Source organism: Triturus cristatus, chromosome 6, assembly GCF_964204655.1.
Source record: "Triturus cristatus chromosome 6, aTriCri1.1, whole genome shotgun sequence".
NCBI classification, from domain to species: domain Eukaryota; kingdom Metazoa; phylum Chordata; class Amphibia; order Caudata; family Salamandridae; genus Triturus; species Triturus cristatus.
In genome coordinates this window covers 557,457,165-557,477,103 of record NC_140589.1, presented here as the reverse complement: position 1 = coordinate 557,477,103, position 19,939 = coordinate 557,457,165, and the positions used below count along the sequence as shown (strand labels likewise).

At 51.5% G+C, this 19,939-nt stretch overlaps 1 protein-coding gene across 4 annotated transcripts in view; it reads left to right on the top strand.

Moving 5' to 3' along the window:
* The window catches only part of PHIP (PHIP subunit of CUL4-Ring ligase complex), a 1,862,070-nt gene that overhangs the window by 612,263 nt on the left and 1,229,868 nt on the right, over positions 1 to 19,939 (top strand). For all 4 annotated transcript variants that reach the window (XM_085610989.1, XM_085610988.1, XM_085610991.1 and 1 more), the window contains exon 18: positions 12,153 to 12,290. In XM_085610989.1, coding sequence (XP_085467115.1) covers positions 12,153 to 12,290 — 138 coding nt within the window. The remainder of the gene's footprint in view (positions 1 to 12,152; positions 12,291 to 19,939) is intronic.

Below are 19,939 nucleotides of genomic sequence, written 5' to 3'. Positions count from 1 at the left end.
ACCGAGCAGGAGGACGTAGTCGTCAGCGCTTCCGAGGCTGACGACTCCGACGTGGAGGACATCACACCGGCGCAGCGGGTCGTGAGTACTGTACCCCCTCCCACCCCCACCCCCGCGCCCAAAACCAAAGAGACTCAGGTTACACCCTCGCCTGCAGGCCTGGGTAAAACCAAGCACACAGCTTCTATCACCCCACCTTCGGGCCCGGTGTCGAAGCCTCAGAAGTCTCACGGCAGCTCGGGCTCGAGCCAGCCGACGCCTGGTGCCGAAAAACACCATCCGGCACCGAAGAAAGTGATACCCAGCTCGACTCCGAAGCCACTGGTGCCGAAGCCTGGACTCTCGGTGCCGACAAAACACAAACACAAATCTGTCGGCACCGACGCTCCGGCGTTGAAAACTCCTTCGACGCCGAAAAAAACGGAGGTTCCAAAAAAGCATGGCGCACAGAAACCATCGAAACCCTCGGCTCCGAAAACATCGGCGCCAGCGGACGATTCGGCGCCACTGGATCTCTTTACACCAGACCCTTTGCAAAAGACTCTATTTAAAGATCCAAAGACTGGGCTATTGACTTTAGTTGTCAAGAAAAGACGTCTTGACACACCGGCTCCTCCTCCACCGCCCAAGCGGAAGGACTCTGCTACTTCTCCTCTCAGAGTGCCCTCCCCACTACCTCCTCCTCCACCTCCTCCACCCCCTTCCCCTCCCAGGTCTCCGCCACCCTTACCTCATCACTCCCCGACCCCGTCCCCAGATCCGGATTACGGGGATCCAGATTATGACCCGGCGGACGCCCCAATGGACCCCACTCCACCGGGGACCCCAGACCCATGGGAAGACTACCAAAACCCTGACATACCGGATATGCCTCAGGACGACCTATACCCATCCAGGCCGTCTCCTCCAGAGGACTCCTTAGGGTTTCACCACTTAGTGCAGAGAGCAGCACACTACCATGGGGTGGAAATGCATAGTGAACCAGTGGAAGACGACTTCCTACTGGACACATTTGACATTCAGGACAAGTCCACATCTATCTTGCCCATGCTTAAAGGTGTCACCAAGCATGCTGCAGAGGTGTTCAAAGACCCTGTCAGGGCCAGGGTATTGAACCCTAGAATAGAAAAAAAGTACAAGGCGGCACCCACAGACCCTGCATACATTAAGGGCCCTGCTCCCTTAGATTCCCTATTTGTGTCCACAGCTAGAAAGCGGGCTAACTCCCAGTCCTCAGGAGAAGCCCCACCGCCAGATAAGGAATCCAAACTTCTAGACGCGTCTGGCAAACGCACCGCTTCCCAAGCTGCAAACATGTGGCGCATTGCAAATACACAAGCGCTACTTGCGCGCTATGACAGAGCACACTACGACGAGCTTGAGGCTCTTATGCAGCACCTCCCCGAAAAACACAAACGCAAGGCTCATGACCTCATACAGGAGGGTAAACTAATTACTAACACCTCCATTAAGTGTGCCCTCGATGCAGCTGACACTGCTTCTAGAGCCATAAACACTAGTGTCCTGCTTCGTCGTCATGCCTGGCTCAGGATCTCAGGGTTCAAGCCTGAAGTCCAGGCGTCCATACTAAATCACCCCTTTGACCAACAAACTCTCTTTGGGCCAAAGGTGGACGAAGCATTAGAAAAGATGAAAAAGGACACAGACACAGCAAAGTCTATGGGGGCACTACAATCACAGGCCCCTAAACGCTCCTTTCGACGCTCATCCTTTCGTAGCACAGGCAGAGGCTACTCCACCGATCGCGCCTCTACCTCCTACAAGTCCCCTCCTCAAAATACCTTTTCAAAGGGCTACCAAAGGGGTGGTTACAGAGGCAACAACAATAAGGGCAGGGGCAAAACTAACACCACCCGTTCTGCCACCCCGCCCGCACAATGACTTCCCTTCGCTCCCCCCAGACCATCCCACTCCGGTCGGGGGCAGACTACAAAACTTTATCCATGCATGGGAGTCCATAACATCGGACAAATGGGTGACCCAAATTATTCGGTCAGGGTACTGTCTCGAGCTAACGTCTACCCCACCCAATATCCCACCAAGGCACCGTCCAATGTCTCAAGAACATTCCACACTGCTCAAACAGGAGGTGCTCTCCCTCCTCCAAAAACACGCTATAGAGCAGGTCCCCGTCAATCAGCAAAATCTAGGGGTCTACTCTCTGTATTTCCTAATACCAAAGAAAGACGGGACCCTGAGGCCCATTCTGGACCTCCGGCCTCTAAATGCATACATACATTCAGACCATTTCCACATGGTCACCCTACAACAAGTCCTCCCGCTCCTTTGTCAGGGAGACTCTCTGAAAGACGCATACTTTCACATTCCAATACACCCTTCTCACAGGAAGTACCTCAGGTTTGTGGTGGACGGCCAACATTACCAGTTCACAGTTCTCCCCTTCGGGGTCACCACCGCACCACGGGTGTTTACCAAATGCCTAGCAGTTGTAGCAGCACACCTCAGACGTCAACATATTCACGTCTTCCCTTACTTAGACGACTGGCTCATAAAAGCCGCGTCCTACAACCAATGTGTGCAACATACCAACAGCACCATTCAACTGCTCCACCGGCTAGGCTTCACGGTGAACTACCAAAAGTCCCACCTCCTACTATCTCACACAAAGCAATATCTCGGGGCCACTATAGACACCTCCAAAGGTATTGCCTATCCAAACTCAGCCAGAATCGCAAGCATGCAAGCCTTGCGCAAAACATTCCTTCCTCAACACTCTCTTCCAGCAAGAGTGTTTATGAAGCTCATAGGAATGATGGCGTCCTGCATTTTCATAGTGCCCCATGCAAGACTCCACATGCGTCCACTTCAAGAGTGCCTAGCACGACAGTGGAACCAGGCCCAGGGTCAGCTGACGGATCTGGTGTTGGTGGACGGCCGCACCCATCACTCTCTGCAGTGGTGGAACACCACAAACCTTTCCAAAGGGCGGCCGTTCCTGGACCCGGTTCCTCAGGTGATTCTAACAGCGGACGCATCGCTCTCCGGCTGGGGAGCGCACCTCTTACACCTCACAATGCAAGGTCTATGGACGCCACAGCAAAAATCGCTCCACATCAACCATCTGGAGCTCTTGGCGATCTTTCTAGCCCTAAAATCTTTTCAAAAACAGATTTCGGGCAAAGCAGTCCTCATTCGCACAGACAACATGACTTCAATGTATTATATCCAAAAACAGGGGGGGACACACTCTCCCCAGCTCTCCCGCTTAGCCCAGAGCATATGGAGATGGGCAATTCCCCAAAACATCTTTCTCCTGGCGCAGCACGTTCCAGGCGTACAAAACACCATGGCAGATCTGCTCAGCAGACAAACGCAACAACTACACGAATGGGAACTGCATCCACAAGTTCTTCACCCATTCTTCCAAAAGTGGGGGCATCCTCAGATAGACCTCTTCGCCACCCACGAAAACAAAAAATGCCCAAGCTTCGCCGCCAGATACCCACACCCATTGTCCAAAGGCAATGCGATATGGATGAACTGGTCAGGCAGATTTGCATACGCCTTTCCACCTCTCACACTAATTCCGTTAGTGGTAAGGAAGCTAAAGCAGCACTCCCTCACACTCATTCTGGTAGCCCCAACATGGGCCAGGCAGCCGTGGTACACCACACTACTACAGCTATCAGTGGTACCACATCAAAAACTGCACCTGTCCCCATGCCTCCTAACCCAGAACCATCGAGAAATCAGGCACCCGGACCCAGCTCAGCTCAACCTTGCGATCTGGCTCCTGAAATCTTAGAATTTGGATACCTTAACCTTCCCCCTGATTGCATGAACATTATCATGGAAGCCAGATGTCCTACCACTAGAGCATGCTATGCTGCAAAGTGGAAAAGATTTGTAATTTTACTGCCGTAACAATACAATCAACCCTTTAGATGCATCCATACAGCACATCATATGCTATCTGCTCCATCTTCACAGGTGTAACCTGGCATATTCATCCATACGCCTACACCTAGCAGCGATTGCTGCTTATCTACAAAACAGACAGCATTTATCACTGTTCAGAGTGCCCGCTATTAAAGCCTTTATGGAAGGCCTTAAACGAGTAATTCCTCCCAGGGCACCACCTTCCCCTGTGTGGAATCTAAATGTAGTTCTTACACGGCTAATGGGTCCACCATTCGAACCAATGCATAAATGTGAGCTACAGTTCCTCACCTGGAAAACAGCTTTCCTCGTAGCTATCACTTCCCTTAGAAGGGTTGGTGAAATACAAGCGTTCACTATACAGGAACCCTTCCTACAAATACATCACAGCAAGGTCATACTTCGTACAAATCCGAAGTTTCTGCCCAAGGTCATTTCCCCCTTCCATCTCAATCAATCGGTGGAATTACCTGTCTTTTTCTCGCAACCTCAATCTGTTGCAGAAAGGGCCTTACACACACTTGATGTTAAGAGGGCTTTGCTGTACTACATTCAAAGAACGCAATCTTTCAGGAAGACTAAACAATTGTTCGTTTCCTTCTCTCCACCACATAAAGGCAACCCCATCTCTAAATCAGGGATAGCTAGGTGGATTGTAAAGTGTATACAAATTTGCTATCAAAAGGCAAAAAGAACATTATCTGTTCCACCTAAAGCCCACTCTACTAGAAAGTTAGGGGCTTCTATGGCTTTTCTAGGGAACATACCCTTAGATGACATCTGCAAAGCAGCCACATGGTCAACACCGCACACCTTCACAAAACATTACTGTGTAGACGTGCATTCCAAGCAACAAGCTAGTGTGGGCCAGGCTGTACTAAAGACACTTTTTCAAACCGCTGCAACGGATACCGGTAGTCGCCGCTAAGGTTGGGTACTGCTATATAATCTATGCTAAGTGTACAATCTGCAGCTCATATGCCTCGAACGGAATATGCTACTTACCAGTATGCATCTGTTCTTGGCATGTAGAGCTGCAGAGTTGTACACGCCCACCCGCCTCCCCGGCTACCTGTATCCGTTCCAGTCCATCTTATTTAGATACAACACACATGGGTTTCTCACTGTTATTACTACGCTCCATCATTTCCCTGTTGGCAAAAAACAATCTGAGGATGGAGCCGAAGCCCATGCGCAGTACGGACCGAAGGAGGAGTCACCGAACTCGTGACTTCCAAAGACTGTCCAAAGAACAAAAACAAACTGCAAACATCCGGGCCCAATACCAGATGGCGATCTATGCTAAGTGTACAACTCTGCAGCTCTACATGCCAAGAACAGATGCATACTGGTAAGTAGCATATTCCTCTTGTATCGTACTGTTTCCTTGTAAAATCCAGAACTCCCAAAGTACTTACCTGATTATCATGATCTCGATTGTTGAATTTTTTTTTTTTAATCTGTTTTCATAAATTGATCTCGGATTCCTTCTTGAGTGTAAGATTTATTGACTGTGTGCGACAAATGCTTAACACTCCCTTCTGATGAGCCTAAGCTGGTCGTCTACACTACCACAAATAGAGCACTTGAGATTATTTACGTAAGCCCCTGTAAGCTAAGAAGGGTTGTCTGGACCTCTTGCATGGTGTGTCCTTACATTGGCCCACTACATAAAAAGCCAGCTTCCTACTTCAGTCAACATGAGAAGGAACAATACTACACTGTGCAATCGTTCTCCTCCAAAGGTAAGTCAAGAACTCCTCCTTGGAACCGAAGCATGTGGAAACCCCCCTACAGAGGATCTGATGCCTGGAGCTCCCATGACCCAGTGTCGATCCTGGAACCTCACCGCCTGTGGTACCATCACAAAGACCCCCTAGGGCCAGCTATCCTGCGTCCTGGGCACTTTGCGACATGGGGGTTGTTGAAGGGATCCCAAGGACTGGGGGCTTCCAACCCAGGGCCTGCTTGAGCGCTAACCTGGTGCCCAGTCAGCACTTCTTATCCCAGCAAGCAGGGAGGCCTCTCCGGCCCTGTGGGACCCTGTCCCAGACGCTTTGCAACACTGGGGTCAGAAAATGGAGCCCAGGGCTTGAGGCTTCCACCCCAAGGTCCGGTAGGGCTCTAGACCAGGGCCCTGTCAGAGCTTCTGAACACAGACAAGCAGGGGAGACCTTCAAGGGCCTGCTGGCCCCTGTCCCATGCACTTTGCAACATGCAAGACTGGAGAATGGAACCTAAGGCTGGGGTCTTCCAACCCCGGGCTTGCCGGAGCTCTGACCCGGGGCCCAGTGAGTGCTTTATATCCCGGGCCAGCTGGGATACCTGCCCAGGCTTGCAGGACCCCATCCTGGGCACTTTGCGGCATGGTGGGCTGGACACCGGAGCATAGGGGCTTCAACCGCAGGCTCTGACCCAGGACTTGGCCAGAACTTCTGCACCCATAGAAGCAGGGGAGGCCTCCTAGGCCTGTGGGACCACATCCCGTGCACTTTGCGACATGGCGAGCTGTACAAGGTAGCCCAAGGACCGGGAGCTTCCAACCCAGGGCTTGCTGGAGCTCTGACCCGGGGCCCAGTCAGCACTTCTTATCCTAGGCAAGCAGGGGAGGCCTCCGTGGCCTGTGGGACCCTGCCCCAGACACATTGCGACCTAGCGGATCAGAGAAGGCAGCCCAGAACCCTTCCACCGCTGTACCAGGGCCCTGAAAGTGTCTCTGAACACAGACAAAAAGGAGGGACCTTCCAGGCACTGCTTGCCCCTGTCCCATGCACTTTACAACATGGCAGGCTGGAGAAGGTAGCTCAGGGCCTCTACCCCTGAGTCCCTTTGCTGGGGCTTGGTCAGAACTTCTGCACCCAGACAAGTTGGGGAGGCCTCTCCAGGGCTGCAGGACCCCTTCCCGATGCACTTTGCGACCCAGCAGGGTGGAGAAGGAAACCCTGGGCCTCTACCCCTGGGTCCACACGGGCTCTGTCCCGGGGCTTGGCAAGAGCTTGTGAACCCAGAAAAAGCAGGGGAGGCCTCGCCACCTTGTGAGTCCACATCGGTGGCCCCATGAGACACTGCGGACAAGGGAACGGAGGCCAGGGTCCCCATCCGGGCCCAGTCAGAGCTTTTGAACCTGAACAAGGAGGCAAGACCTCCCTGAGCCTAAGGGGTCCTTTGCACTTTTGTTACACAATTTGCCGGAGAAAGGAGCCTAGGACTGAGGGTTTCCACCCCAAGCCTGCCAGTGATCTGACTCCGGCCTGGTCAGAGCTTATTATTCCTGGCCAGCAGGAGAGAACTCCCTGGTACACTGGGTCCCTTCTCCGGTCTCCCAGGGACATGACCGTCTATGGGAAAATGGCCAAAGGCTTGGGGCTTCCACTCCTAGTCCTGCTGTCCCAGGTAAGTAGGGGAGGCCGAGGCCTGCCCAGACCCACAGGTCTTCATCCATTGCACTTTACGACATGGCACCCAGAAACCATGCCGCCTAGGTCCTTAACCCAGGCCTGCCTATGCAATCCATATTCTTTTAATCCATGCACACTGAGTGACAAAGGGGTGCATCCGAGAGAATGTATCCAACGTCCTAGACCATGAGTGGAATTCAAATGAGTCCTCCGGGGCAGCTTGGGAATCTGAACAGTGAGTTTCATGAAGAGAAAGGCTTATCTGAAAGAGACACGTTAGTGATAGATTCCTTACCTTAGATTAATCCCCAGACGTCAGACTGGATCCGGAAAGCTTTTTCACTAGCAGTACCCCTGCACGTCAGTAGGTGGCGTCGTGTGGCTCCGCATACGTCGCTGGCGTCGTATGCGCTGAGATGACGTCACGGATACTACTTAGGTGCCACCCATGTGCGCTGACATCCGTTCTTCCTTTTTCCGCACCAGTAAGCGCAGTCACTTTTTGACTATCTGTATGAGACTTTTTGCCTCTTGTCAGTTGCTACTCTGGTGTACATAGGGATGCCTGGTTTTAAGTCTTGTGGGGCCTGCCATCGCAATATGTCGCTGGCGGACCTCCACGACAACTGTCTCTACTGCCTGGAGAGCGACCACGACTCCCGGGCCTGCAAGGACTGTTTGGCCATGGCCTCGAAGGCCTTACGGGAGCGGCGCTGGAAGCTGTTTGAGGTCCGGCACTCCTCCCTGCGCCGTTTGCTGTCCAGGGGCTGCTCCAGGGAACGCTCGTGGGGCCACCATCACCGCTCCTCGGGCTCCAAGTCTTCACCCTCTGATTCGGGTAAGAGACGGCACAAAAAGAATTTGAAGAAGCGTTGTCGCTCTCCGACGTCCCCCTGTCGATCTCTGGATGCGGACGAGGGTGACCGGGGTTCTGCCCCTGCGGCTCCTTCGTAGCCCGGGAGTCCCGCGGCCTACTCACCGTACCCGGGTCCATCGGCGACTCCCGCTCAGGTGCAAGAATTTCTTGCAACCTTGGACCGCCTGTTTAGGCCTCGGGCTCCTGCTGGCGCGCCTTCGGGTCCTGCGGTTCCTTGTCCGGATCCTGTCAGGCTGGCAGCTCGTTCCCTGGCACTGCAGGATCCTGCGCTGCTGGCTCCGGCCATGGCATGCAAGGTCCCGTGCTTCCGGCCCCAGCGCCGCCCTCGGCTCCGCCTCTGGCGCCGCAGTGGGTACCATTTGTCCCGCCCCTGCCCAGGTTCTCGGACACTTTTGTCCCTGCCTGGGATCCGCACTGGGCGCCGTTTGTTTCTTCCCCGGTCCCTGCCGCCGCAGCCTGCCCTGCATGTGGCGAAGGTGGAGGTTGACTGGGAGGGGTCCGAGGACCCTCTTGCTCGCCAGTGTGACTCCGAGCAGGACTGGGCGGACGAGTTAGAGGAGGCCGGCGGCCTCGATCTCTCCTCTGACCCGGGGTTTGCCTCTCCTCCACCTACCATGATGGAGGGCGCCTCGTACACGGTTGTGCTTCGTTGGACCGCTGAGGTGCTCCACCTTGATCTACCTATGGTGTCCCTGAAAATCTCCTCACAGAGGTGCTCCAGACGGCGTCCACTTCATCGGAGCCCCTGCTGCCATTTAACAACGCCCTCACTGACGTCTTGCTGGATACTTGGTCGCGGCCAGCTACAGGGGCCCCGGTGGATAATAATGTCGCCAGGCGTCATCGCCCGGCGCCAGGTGACCATGCCTTTCTGACCACTCATCCTACGCCCGAGAGTTTGGTCATCCAGGCTTCAACACCTGGCTGGTTCTCTGAACACCAGGGCGGACACTCAGCTGCCGGTGCTTGATGGATCACGAATGGCGTCTGCACTCGGACGTGGTGCAAGGTCTCTTTCAGCAGTGGGGAGAGCCTTGGTTAGATCTGTTTGCCACCGAAGCGAACGCGTAATGTCATCAGTTCTGCGTGTTGGACTTTCCAAGGCGGCACTTGCTCGGAGACGCTTTTTGTAGCAAGTGGAGTTGCGATCTGTTGTACACCTTTCCACCTATACTACTTCTGCCCAGAGTGCTGAAGAAGATTCGGCGCAACCAGGCCCAAGTCATCCTTGTGGCTAGGGATTGGGCGCGAAGATACTGGTATCCTGAGCTACTCAGCATGGCAATCGATCCCCCGATCCGTCTGCCTCTTTGGGTGGATCTTCTGTCGCAGCAGCAGGGGACGGTCCTCCACCCGACCCTGTCCAACCTCCACCTCCATGCGTGGAGATTGAGTGGTGACAGTTGACCGCTTTCGATCTTCCTTCCGAAGTCGGTGATGTCAGTCTGGCAGCCAGGCGTCCGTCCACTAAGACGGTGTACGCTTGCTGGTGGACCAAGTTTGTGGCGTGGTGCACAGCCAAGGCTGTGGATCCCCTCTCTGCCCCTATTTCCGAAGTCCTTCTGTTCCTTCTTTCTTTGGCCCAGCAGGGCTCTGCCCTGGGTACTATCAAAGGTTATCTTTCGGCGATCTCTGCTTTTTTACGGCTTCCAGATCAGCCTTCTCTTTTTAAGTCCCCGGTTGTTAACCGTTTCCTAAAAGGCATTACGCACACGTTTCCTCCCGTGACGTTCATTATGCCTCAATGGGACTTGAACCTTGTCTTGACATATCTGATGTGCGCTCCCTTCGAGCCCCTTCATACCTGTCCTTTGCGTCTTCTCACTCTCAAGACTGCTTTCCTGGTAGCTATCACCTCTGCCAGAAGAGTGAGTGAGCTCCAGGCTCTTTCTTCCAAGCCTCCTTTCCTTTCTGTTCATCCGGTTTTGAGGACCCGTCCGTCTTTCTTGCCAAAGGTTGTCACGCCCTTCCACATCGGGCAGACCATAACTTTGCCTACCTTCTTTCCGCCTCCGCATCCTTCCAAAGAGGAAGAGAGGCTCCACCGTTTGGACCCAAAACGTGCCCTCTCGTTCTATCTGAAGCGCACGCAACAGTTCCGGGTGGTTGACCAGCTCTTTGTTGGCTACGTGGGCGCCAAAAAAGGTCGGGTCGTGCACAAACAAACCATCTCTCAGTGGGTCGTTCTGTGCATCAAGGCCTGCTACTTGCTGGTTAAGAAGGAGCCTCCGGTGGGGCTGCGTGCCCATTCAACCAGGGCGATGGCAGCCACTACTGCCTTGAGACGTGGTGTTCCTTTGCAGGACATTTGTCAGGCGGCTATGTGGGCCTCTCTGCACATGTTCACCGAGCATTACTGCCCTGACAATCAAGTCCGGAGAGACAGCTTCTTTAACCATTCTGTTCTCCGTGACTTTCTGGTGTGATCTTTGCTCGCAGACCCTCCACCGGGGTTGGTATTGCTGGGGTATCTATTCTAAGGTAAGGAATCTATCACAAACGTGTCTCTTTCAGATGCACAAGTTACTACTTGTGTAACGATATATCTGTAAGAGACATTAGTTAGTGATAGATTCCTTACCGCCCCATTCATCCTCCCCGTTCAGCGAACAGATTTCTAGGGTTAAGGTCATCCCCCTTCAGGGCCCTAGTTTCATGGCACCAGTGGCCAGTTTCTTACATGGCTCTGCGTTCCTGGCGTGGAAAGTCGTGTACAGAACTGACGTCCGCGCGCATGGGTGGCACCTAAGTAGTCTCCGTGACGTCATCTCGGCGCATACGATGCCAGCGACGGACACATAGCCGCACGAAGCCACCTACTGACGCGCAGGGGTACTGCTATCGAAAGAACTTTCCGGGTCCAGTCTGACGCCTGGGGATTATTCTAAGGTAAAGAATCTATCACTAACTGTCTCTTAGCGATATATCGTTACACAAGTAGTAACTTGTGTTTTTTTTATTGATTTATTTCAAGCAAGAAAAGTCACCAGTTGTGTTGGCATGGCACATTTTGCACAACCTATGTAGGCGCAGTGAAGGACCCCTAATTTGAACTACGCTCAGGCCTATTTGTAGCACCGGCATTCTCGTAGCAAATTTATTTTTGCAAGCAGATTCGTCTTACTATTACAGTTTTGGAGACCAGAAGAAAATAATGCAGATTCATGAGGTGATCTTTCCTTTTTAGTGGAAGTAATCACCAGATTCGTTCAAAAGCAATGTACACTGCATGAGATTTGTATTTCCACTTTTACTCAGAAGATCAAGACTTCTTTTCTTTTAAGCATCCATCAAGAAAATTGTTATTGGTGGTCCAATTAGCCTGTTAAGTGAGAAGGTAGAGTTTACTCTGTTCAGGACATCCGGGATCTTCAAATAAAAGATGCGTGGGTATTGGTATCCCAAGAATGTTGTTCGTCTAGGCAGGGCCCAGCCTAAACTTGTCAAAATATCTGGATGCAAGGACCTTTGTGTATCATGTGTTCACTTTTAGTAGGGAAAGAGGCACCAAGTGTGTGGAAAGTCGAATGATTCGTCTTTATGCTTAATAAGCCAGTGGGCTTTTAAAAGAAATACTTGACTGGCTCTTTTGGAGATGGAGTTTTGTCCTAATACAGGTGCTCTACCATTTAAGCCACAAAGGCTCTCCACTAGTTAGGTGTTAATTGCATCTGCATAGTAATTTTCAGTGATATTTCAGCAATTGGAAGCAAGCAACATCTTGAAGTTGAAGAGCATAGCAAAGTGTTTGTTCAACGCATTTAAATCACCTTTGCTTGTAGATGACTTCAGAGTCCTACATGAAGTGTCATGAATATTAATATCAGATTGTTTTTAGGGCCGTCTACAGGCAGTTGTGATGCTCCTCCAAGACCAAATGTCCTTAGAGGGTGGAGTAAATCATTCCTGCGGTCAGTAAATTTACTGTAATGAGATTTTTTCTCCTTCGTTTCTAGGACTCAATCAGGTTCTCAGTCAGCAAGCAAATAATGAAGCCAGTCCTTTAGACAGCTTGATTCAGAGACTTCAGCAGGAACAAGACCATAGGGTTTCTGCTGACACCGGGACTGGCAGTACTATTCGTGTAGGCAGAGGTAAGCAATCTACATTTAAATCCTTTTGATATATTGCACTATACAAACTAATCTGCAGGTGACTAACATAATCTGAATTAAAGATCTGGTAGTTTGTTAATATGTTGGTTTATTTAATAACAGTAGTTAAATGAAGTGAAAATCTCAATCTGTGAATTTGTCAAATGGCATTTTCATGCATTGAAATAATGAGTTGGATCTTTCCTGTATTGCACTGATAAAAAATACGTGGAGCAGGCGTGATACTTTAGTAGGATATATCGTACTATGCTATGCTTATGCTGTATTTTTGGGATGATGGGGCTACTTGAAAATCACTGTGCTGTGAAGTACTGTTAATTATTTATTTTTTGTAAGACAATTAATGCTTACAGACTTCATTTATTTTTGTGTGTCAGATCAATCCCAGCTTTGGTATCAAAAGTTGCATCCCTTGCTCACAGGCACAGTCAACCAGCATATTCCCTAGATATAATTTTACTTCTTAATTTCTGGTGGTGACTTAAATTCAGATACAAGGTGCAACGGTTGTTCCATGTATCATACAGGCTGAAGCCTTGTGAAGAGTGCTATTGCAAACCTGTTGGGATATTTGGCTCTAACTCGGATCCTAATTAGATACCCATTGTCGTCTATGATAATGCCAGTAGTAGCTGGACACCTTCCTCTTAAGAATACTGATGCTCGTGATTTTTGACTCTTCAAAATGATAGTTGACTGTACACTTCTCTGGAGGGGCATTTTGACTGTCCTGTTTGTCCTCAGACCGAGAAACTTACTTCTTTTGATGGATAGTTTTAACAGTAGATTCATTGCCTAGTGAATATTCCCATAGGTATCAGGCTGGTACCGGAAACTTCAAAGTAGTACTCTTGTGTGCCGGTAGGTGGTGTTGTGCAGCTTCGCACCAACGTCATTCCGCTCTGGAAGTGACGAGCAGAGCAGTATATAAGAGCCACCCATGCGGGCTGATATCCGTTCTTTTCTCTCCATGTCTTCAGATGGGGACCTGGAGCTACTCCTTGGGTCTTTCAAGCCTCTTTTATGTTTTATTTTTTACATAGTGTGCAAGGGAATATGTCCCCTCCTTAAACAACAGGGTTGAAGGCATGTAGGGACTGTGGTAAGTAGATGTCTGTGACAGACCCTTGCAGAAATATTCCTCTTCCGACGACTCTAAACGTCAGAGAGGGTCCGATGAGGTCAGCTTCCTCCTAGTATTGTATATGATCAACATCAGAGCTTATTCTGAGTCTGGTCCCGATGCACCCAGAATTCCGTGCCCGCCAGTGATGTCGCAGCAAGTGGAGGCATTTAGGGAAGTCATCCTGAAAATTTCGGTACTAGTTTCCTTTGGTCTGCCTCTGGGACTCCTGGATCGGCGGCAGCCTCTAGTCAGACTTCCAATGGAGAGTCAAATATCGAGACCAGCTGTGCCTGTTCAACCCCCATTGGGTTCTATGCCTGCTCTGGTGCTGATTTTGGTTCCGTGGCTACTCACTGATTTGGCTCCTTTTGTTTTGAAGCCGGTGCCGTCGACTCCGGAGGAGGATTTGCAGCTTCCGAACTCAAAACCGAATCCAACATCACCATCGACCAAGTTCTTGCCTAGTTTCCACCGGAGAGCAGCCAGCTCTCCTTCCAACTTTGAGGAATGACCGTACTCCTTATTCAATTCAGTTAGTAAGTCTACAATATATAGAGTTTTTTTTATATAGCGCGAACTTGACCCGAATCCAATCAGTTATCAGAACGCTTTACTTAGCACCAGGTTCGAGGCATGTGGGCTGCTGAATTCATATCTGTGCATAGATCGCCGCCTAGTGTTGGGTCCGGATGTTTGCACGTTGTTGTCCTGGAAGAGTCTTCGAAGTATCCTGAGATAGGTGACTCCTCCCCTGGACCACAGTGCACATGGGCATCCTCTCCATCCTCAGATTGTTTTTTTCCGCCATTGGGTTCGGATGTGCTTATCTTGACTCAAGTTAGGAAAATTTAGTTTTCAGGCCAAAAGGCCTTTAGTTCTCGTCGGTACTGTTCCCGATCGGTATCGACAGTTTACTTGCTAGTTTAGCGACCTTAACAACTTTTTCGGATCCATTTCATCCGACCATCGACCCTACATCGACGATGGAATCGAGGACCCCATTCAAGCGGTGTCCTGTTTGCCACGCGAAATATCCACATGTCGACTTCCACCCAGTGTGCAACAAATGCCTCTCGCCGGATCACGACTAATCGAAATGTATGGCCTGTGCCCGATTCAGATCCAAGAAGACTCTCCGGAATTGACGAGCCACGAGACTAGAAGCGCAGCACGCGGCACCGGCCCCGACAAACATCTTCAGCACCGAGGACGAAGATGTTGAAAGCGTGGAAAACATACCCTCCAGCCCCGCTTCCGAACACGGTTCCAGATCGGAAGACGTAGATGAAGAGCTTTTTCACAGGGAAGAAGCCGACGATGAGGTAGGAGACTACGATGAGGCCTTAGGGGCCGAAGAAGGTAGCTCTGGTGACGAGCAAGGCCTACCTGTCCAAACGGAGGCTATCACAGTGCGTCAGTCTACGGCTTCGGTCGAGGGATCGCCTTCGGGCCTTACCCAAGATCAATCCCGCAGTCCTTCGGCCCCGCCCTCTGTCCCGGCCTCGGACGTTCAGCGAGAGCCATTGTTACCCAAAAAGACTGGTTTCCCTTCCACGAAACCGAAACCAATCGTCGCACCGGTTCAAAAGAAACCGAAAGTGAAACTGACACTGGTCGGCTCGAGGACCACCACACCTTCGACGCCTGCCAAAACCGTCGGCTCCGACCGCACCAAAAGGGACTTCGGTGCCGAACTCGCTGCAGCCGATGTCGGCGCCGATCCCAAAAGAAAGGCCATCTGTACCACCAAAGCGCCTCGGCCCCCGACACCGAAACAATCGGCACCGACCACCAAGGTTAAAATGGCCGCTCCATCGGAATCCACCTCGAAAGCAGCGACTACGGTCCAATCATCGACGCCGTCGACAGCTACTACCTCTCCTCGGCTCGATGACCCTGTGGCTCCAAAGAAGTCCACTCCTACCTCGACAGAACCACTCGGCGCCAAACAACCGTCGGAGTTCTCGGTGCGACAAGTTGCAGCGTCCTTGCAACGTATCAGACAAAAGGCAGCCCTCCAGGCCACGTCGGGCTCCGAGCCGAAAAAGGCTCAAAAGGCACCTTCGGCACCAACCAACATCACCTTTGGTTTGCCGCCATCCACGGCGCCAAAACTATTCCAGATCAGAACACGTGTCACCCAGAGAAGGTCCCCATCTACTGAACACTCTCCTACTGGGACATCACCGTCCCACTTCATCGACGCCGACACCGGCAGGCTCATGCTCCGAAAGCGGAAGATCACTTCCGAGCAGGCTTTGGACTCTTACAGGATCCCGCTAAAGCAAAAACTGCCGGCGGAATCAGAACCAGTTCTTTATGAACGCCTCCACACCTCTTACCCAGATCCACAGTCCTTCTCTCCGACGCACTCCGACACGGACGCAATAGAGGACTACATGGGTGACGACACCACCTACCCCAGGGATATGGACCCTGAAGGCCAGCAGGACCCTGATCATGCTTGGGATGACCCTGTAGACCCAGGTGCCGCTATGGATACACAGGACACGCAGCTTTATGGCGCAAAAACGTCTCCCACAGAGGACACTGCTGCATTCAACGCCCTCATTGAACGTGCCGCAGCCAATCATGGAGTGCGACTCCACTCAGACACAATCGAGGACGATTTCTTGGTGGACACTTTCGCATCCTCAGAGAGGACTGTAAAGACTCTGTGTGAGAAGTTGGCCTGATGTATGATGTCACTAGTTCTAGTGTACACCTTGTATCAGTCCAAATACCCTTATGGTGATTGGTTGTAAAGTCAACCTTATAGACCAGCTATCCTAGTGGTAGCATGGACAAGAGCAGTCTTAGGCTAAACTCTGAATGGCATGTGAAGCCAGCTGTGATACCATATATAATCCCTTGAATACCAAATGAAAGGACACCACAACGGATATATATATATAAAATAAAGTGTATTTATTCTAGTCAAACCCTCAGCACTCTTTATGAGATTAGAGGTAAGTACAACACACTCTTATTCAAGCATACATTAAGTCACACAGGTAAGTAATACAGTTAGGCCCTAGGGGCCACGCAAACCATATACTAAGTAAGTGGTATAAGAACCACTGTCACGGAAATAGAATAGGCCTAGGCCTAGGCCTAGGGAATCGCTGGGGCTACACTACACTAGCGTTAGTTAGGAAGTGGGAGGCCCACGGGATTCGTGTGCAGAGTGGAAACTCTCACGCGTAATGCGTAAAAGTCAATAGCAATAGTACAGTTTAGAAAACGGTAGATTTAGGACACTTCCGGAGTAGCTAGGAAGTTGAGACTTGAAAACTAGACACTAGGATAGTCACTATCCTGATGAGCACCGGAGTACCCAAGTTACCTAGCCCACAGGCTGCGGGTGCATAGGGGTGAAGATGCGTCGTTTTCGTCGTCGACTCCTATGGATGCCTGAAGAAAGATGCTGACAGGCAGTCAGTGAAGAGTGTCCGGTGGATCCCAAGGCTGGGATCCAGAAGAGAAGAAACCTGCAAGCAGAAGGGACAGAGTCAAGGTCACTAGCCAGTGACCACGTGGAACCAGGAAGGAACCAGGCGATGTCGTGAAGATTGCAGGTGAAGGTGAAGCTTGTCGCTGCAGCCAGGAGGACCAGGAAGCGTCGAGGACGACCAGGACCAGGAGGCGAGCTGTCCCACGAAGGCTCTTGCTGTCGGCGGCGTCGAAGTTGGACTAGGACTCACCAAGCCTTGGCAAGCGGAACCCACGAAGAACGAAGGACTTGCTTCTGGTGCAGACCAGGAAGGTCTGGGGTGCTTCTTCTTTGCAGAGAAGCGGGAGCCAGTCTGGAGGAGCCAAACCAGCGCAGAAGATTTCAGGGTGCGTCGTCACAAAGGCCACTTACCAGCGGGAAAGCAACCGGACAGACGCGGCAAGCAGGAAAATGCTGAAGGGCCCCACGCAGGACTCGTGGAGTGTGGGGGGCTGATCTTCGGTGCAGATGGTGCTTGGGGTTGGGGCTTCTCAATCCCCGGTGCACAACTTCGAGGGTACCTCAGAAGCTGCGCTTTAAGTTACTAGCCACTTTTTCCAGGTAGCCGGTCCCACGTCGCTCGTCGCCTCCACGGATCTCAGCTTTGCTGTCGATGTGGATCAGGGTCGGAGAAGTCTGGAAGTCAAGGCTCTGGTCAGGCTCTGCAGTCGGTTCCTCGTAGAACGTGGGCAAAGCAAAGGGTAGTCTCTTGATGGTGCCTGTTTGCACAGGGTAGCCACTCCTTGGCTACAAGGGAGATTCCTCAGTCTTCTTCTTTCGTCGAATGTCGAAGGTCCAGAGTTTCTGTTCAGTTTTGCAGGTTCAGGATAATCTAAAGTCTTGAGGCCCAACTCCCACTCTTATACTAATCTGGGGGGCTGGGATACCTGCTAGGTCACGCCTTATGGGTGGGACCTGGGAGGGGGTGGTTACACCCACTTCCCTTTGTCCAGTTTCGCGCCAGAGCTGGGGCTGGAGTGCCCCAGCGCCGGTTTGAACTGGACTATGCAAGGAACACCTTGTGTGCCCCAGGCATGTCTCATTCCTTTCAGCCCACCCTGCCCCAATACACTAAAGGCTGTTTGGGGAGGTGCTAGCACCTCCCCAAGCAGGAACCCTATTGTCCAGGCCTCCCTGGCTGGGATCACTCCCAGCTGCAGGAGGTCAGACTTGTGTCGTGGCAGCAGCATCCATTTTGTGATGCTGAGGCTTTGGTCAGAGTTAAACAGCAAAGTATGATTTTAACTTGTCTCTCCCTCTAGAAGGGAGGAATAATATTCTCATGTCCAGAAATGGCATGGGGGTATTATTCCAAAGTATTAGACACCTTACACGACATGTTTCGATAAAGCCAAACCATAGTTACCATAACCGTCTAAGATTATAAGGCACTTTAAGAGTATATGGTAGGCTATATCATAGAACAGCTATAAGGACAAGGTTCCGAAAGCTGCAGACAGGCTCAGCTCATGCTAGAGCACCATCTCACATGTTACCAAGCACTCTGCCTCCAGGATTGTCAAGGCCTGCCATAGGAGTGACTGATAGGTACACATGTGTCTATATGTAAGTTAGGTATAGGAATACTACACCTAAGCAAGGGGTGATTACACGACCTTGCCCCAGCTGAGTGATCAGCCAGTTGTGTCAAAATGGAAGGCCAGGCCAGGGGTGGCATAATACATGCTGCAGCCCCTGGTAGGCCTAGGGTACACCTATGCCCTGGGTACCTAGGGTACACTGTACAGGGGCCAATAAGGTGATCCTATCCAAATGGGTTATGCACCTAAAGTACATAGTATTAATTTAGAGAGAGAACAGCAGGGCTGTGGGTCTGATTAGCAGGCCCACAGCCACATCTAAGTCGAAAACCAGTAAAGCAAAAGCAAAAAGTGGGGGTGAACATAGAAAGCAGACCCTACTCTCCTACACTCTGCCCATGTTGAAAGGTGTCCTCAAGCCAGCAAAGGACATTTTCAAAGAAACCACCAGGGCACGGGTAATAAACCCCAGGATCGAGGAAAAAATACAAGCCCGCACCTGGGGACCCTACGTACATTAGAGGCCAGTTACCTCTGGACTCATCGTAGTTGCTAATGCTCGCAAACGGGCACACTCGCAGACAACTGGTGATGCTCCTCCCCCGGACAAAGAGTCCAAGGTGCTAGAGACCTCCGGCAAAAGGATTGCAGCCCAGGCGGCAAACATATGGCGCATTGCCAATACACAGGCGCTCCTAGCTCGCTACGATCGCTCACACTATGACACGTTAGAGACCCTACTCCAACATCTACCAGACGAGTACAAAGAGGCAGCGGAGCTCCTCATCAGCGAGGGACAACTTCTCACAAACGCATCCATTAAGTGTGCACTGGATGCCGCCGACACAGCTGCGAGAGCAATAAACACCAGCGTCATGCTACGACGACACGCCTGGTTACGAATCTCCGGATTCAAACCTGAGGTTCAAAATAACATCCTCAATCAGCCGGTCAACCCCGACTACTTATTCGGACCAGAGGTTGACACCACCCTAGAAAAGATAAAAAAAGACACAGACACTGCAAAGTCAATGGGGGCTCTGCAAACGCAGACATTTCGTAGTGGCTCCTTTCGTCGCCCCGGAAATAGAGGAGCGGGTAGAGGACAGGGGTCACAGCAAACCTACAATAAAGGGGGCACACAAAGTACCTACGATAAAAACACCCGAGGTGGGCAGAGGACGCGGTTACGGCAATACCAGGTCCTCCCCCAAAAACAAACAGTGACGCCCTCTCCCTTCCCCCCGACCACATAACACCTGTCGGGGGAAGACTCCAGCGGTTTCTGTCCACGTGGAATCCCATCACCACGGACAGGTGGGTCAAAGATGTTATCCAACACGGTTACTGCCTCGAATTAACCTCCACTCCACCCACAATACCGCCAAAGCACCGTCCTATGTGCTCAGAGCACTTAGCACTATTACAGCAGGAAGTGCTAAGTATGCTGCAAAAAGGCTCAATAGAG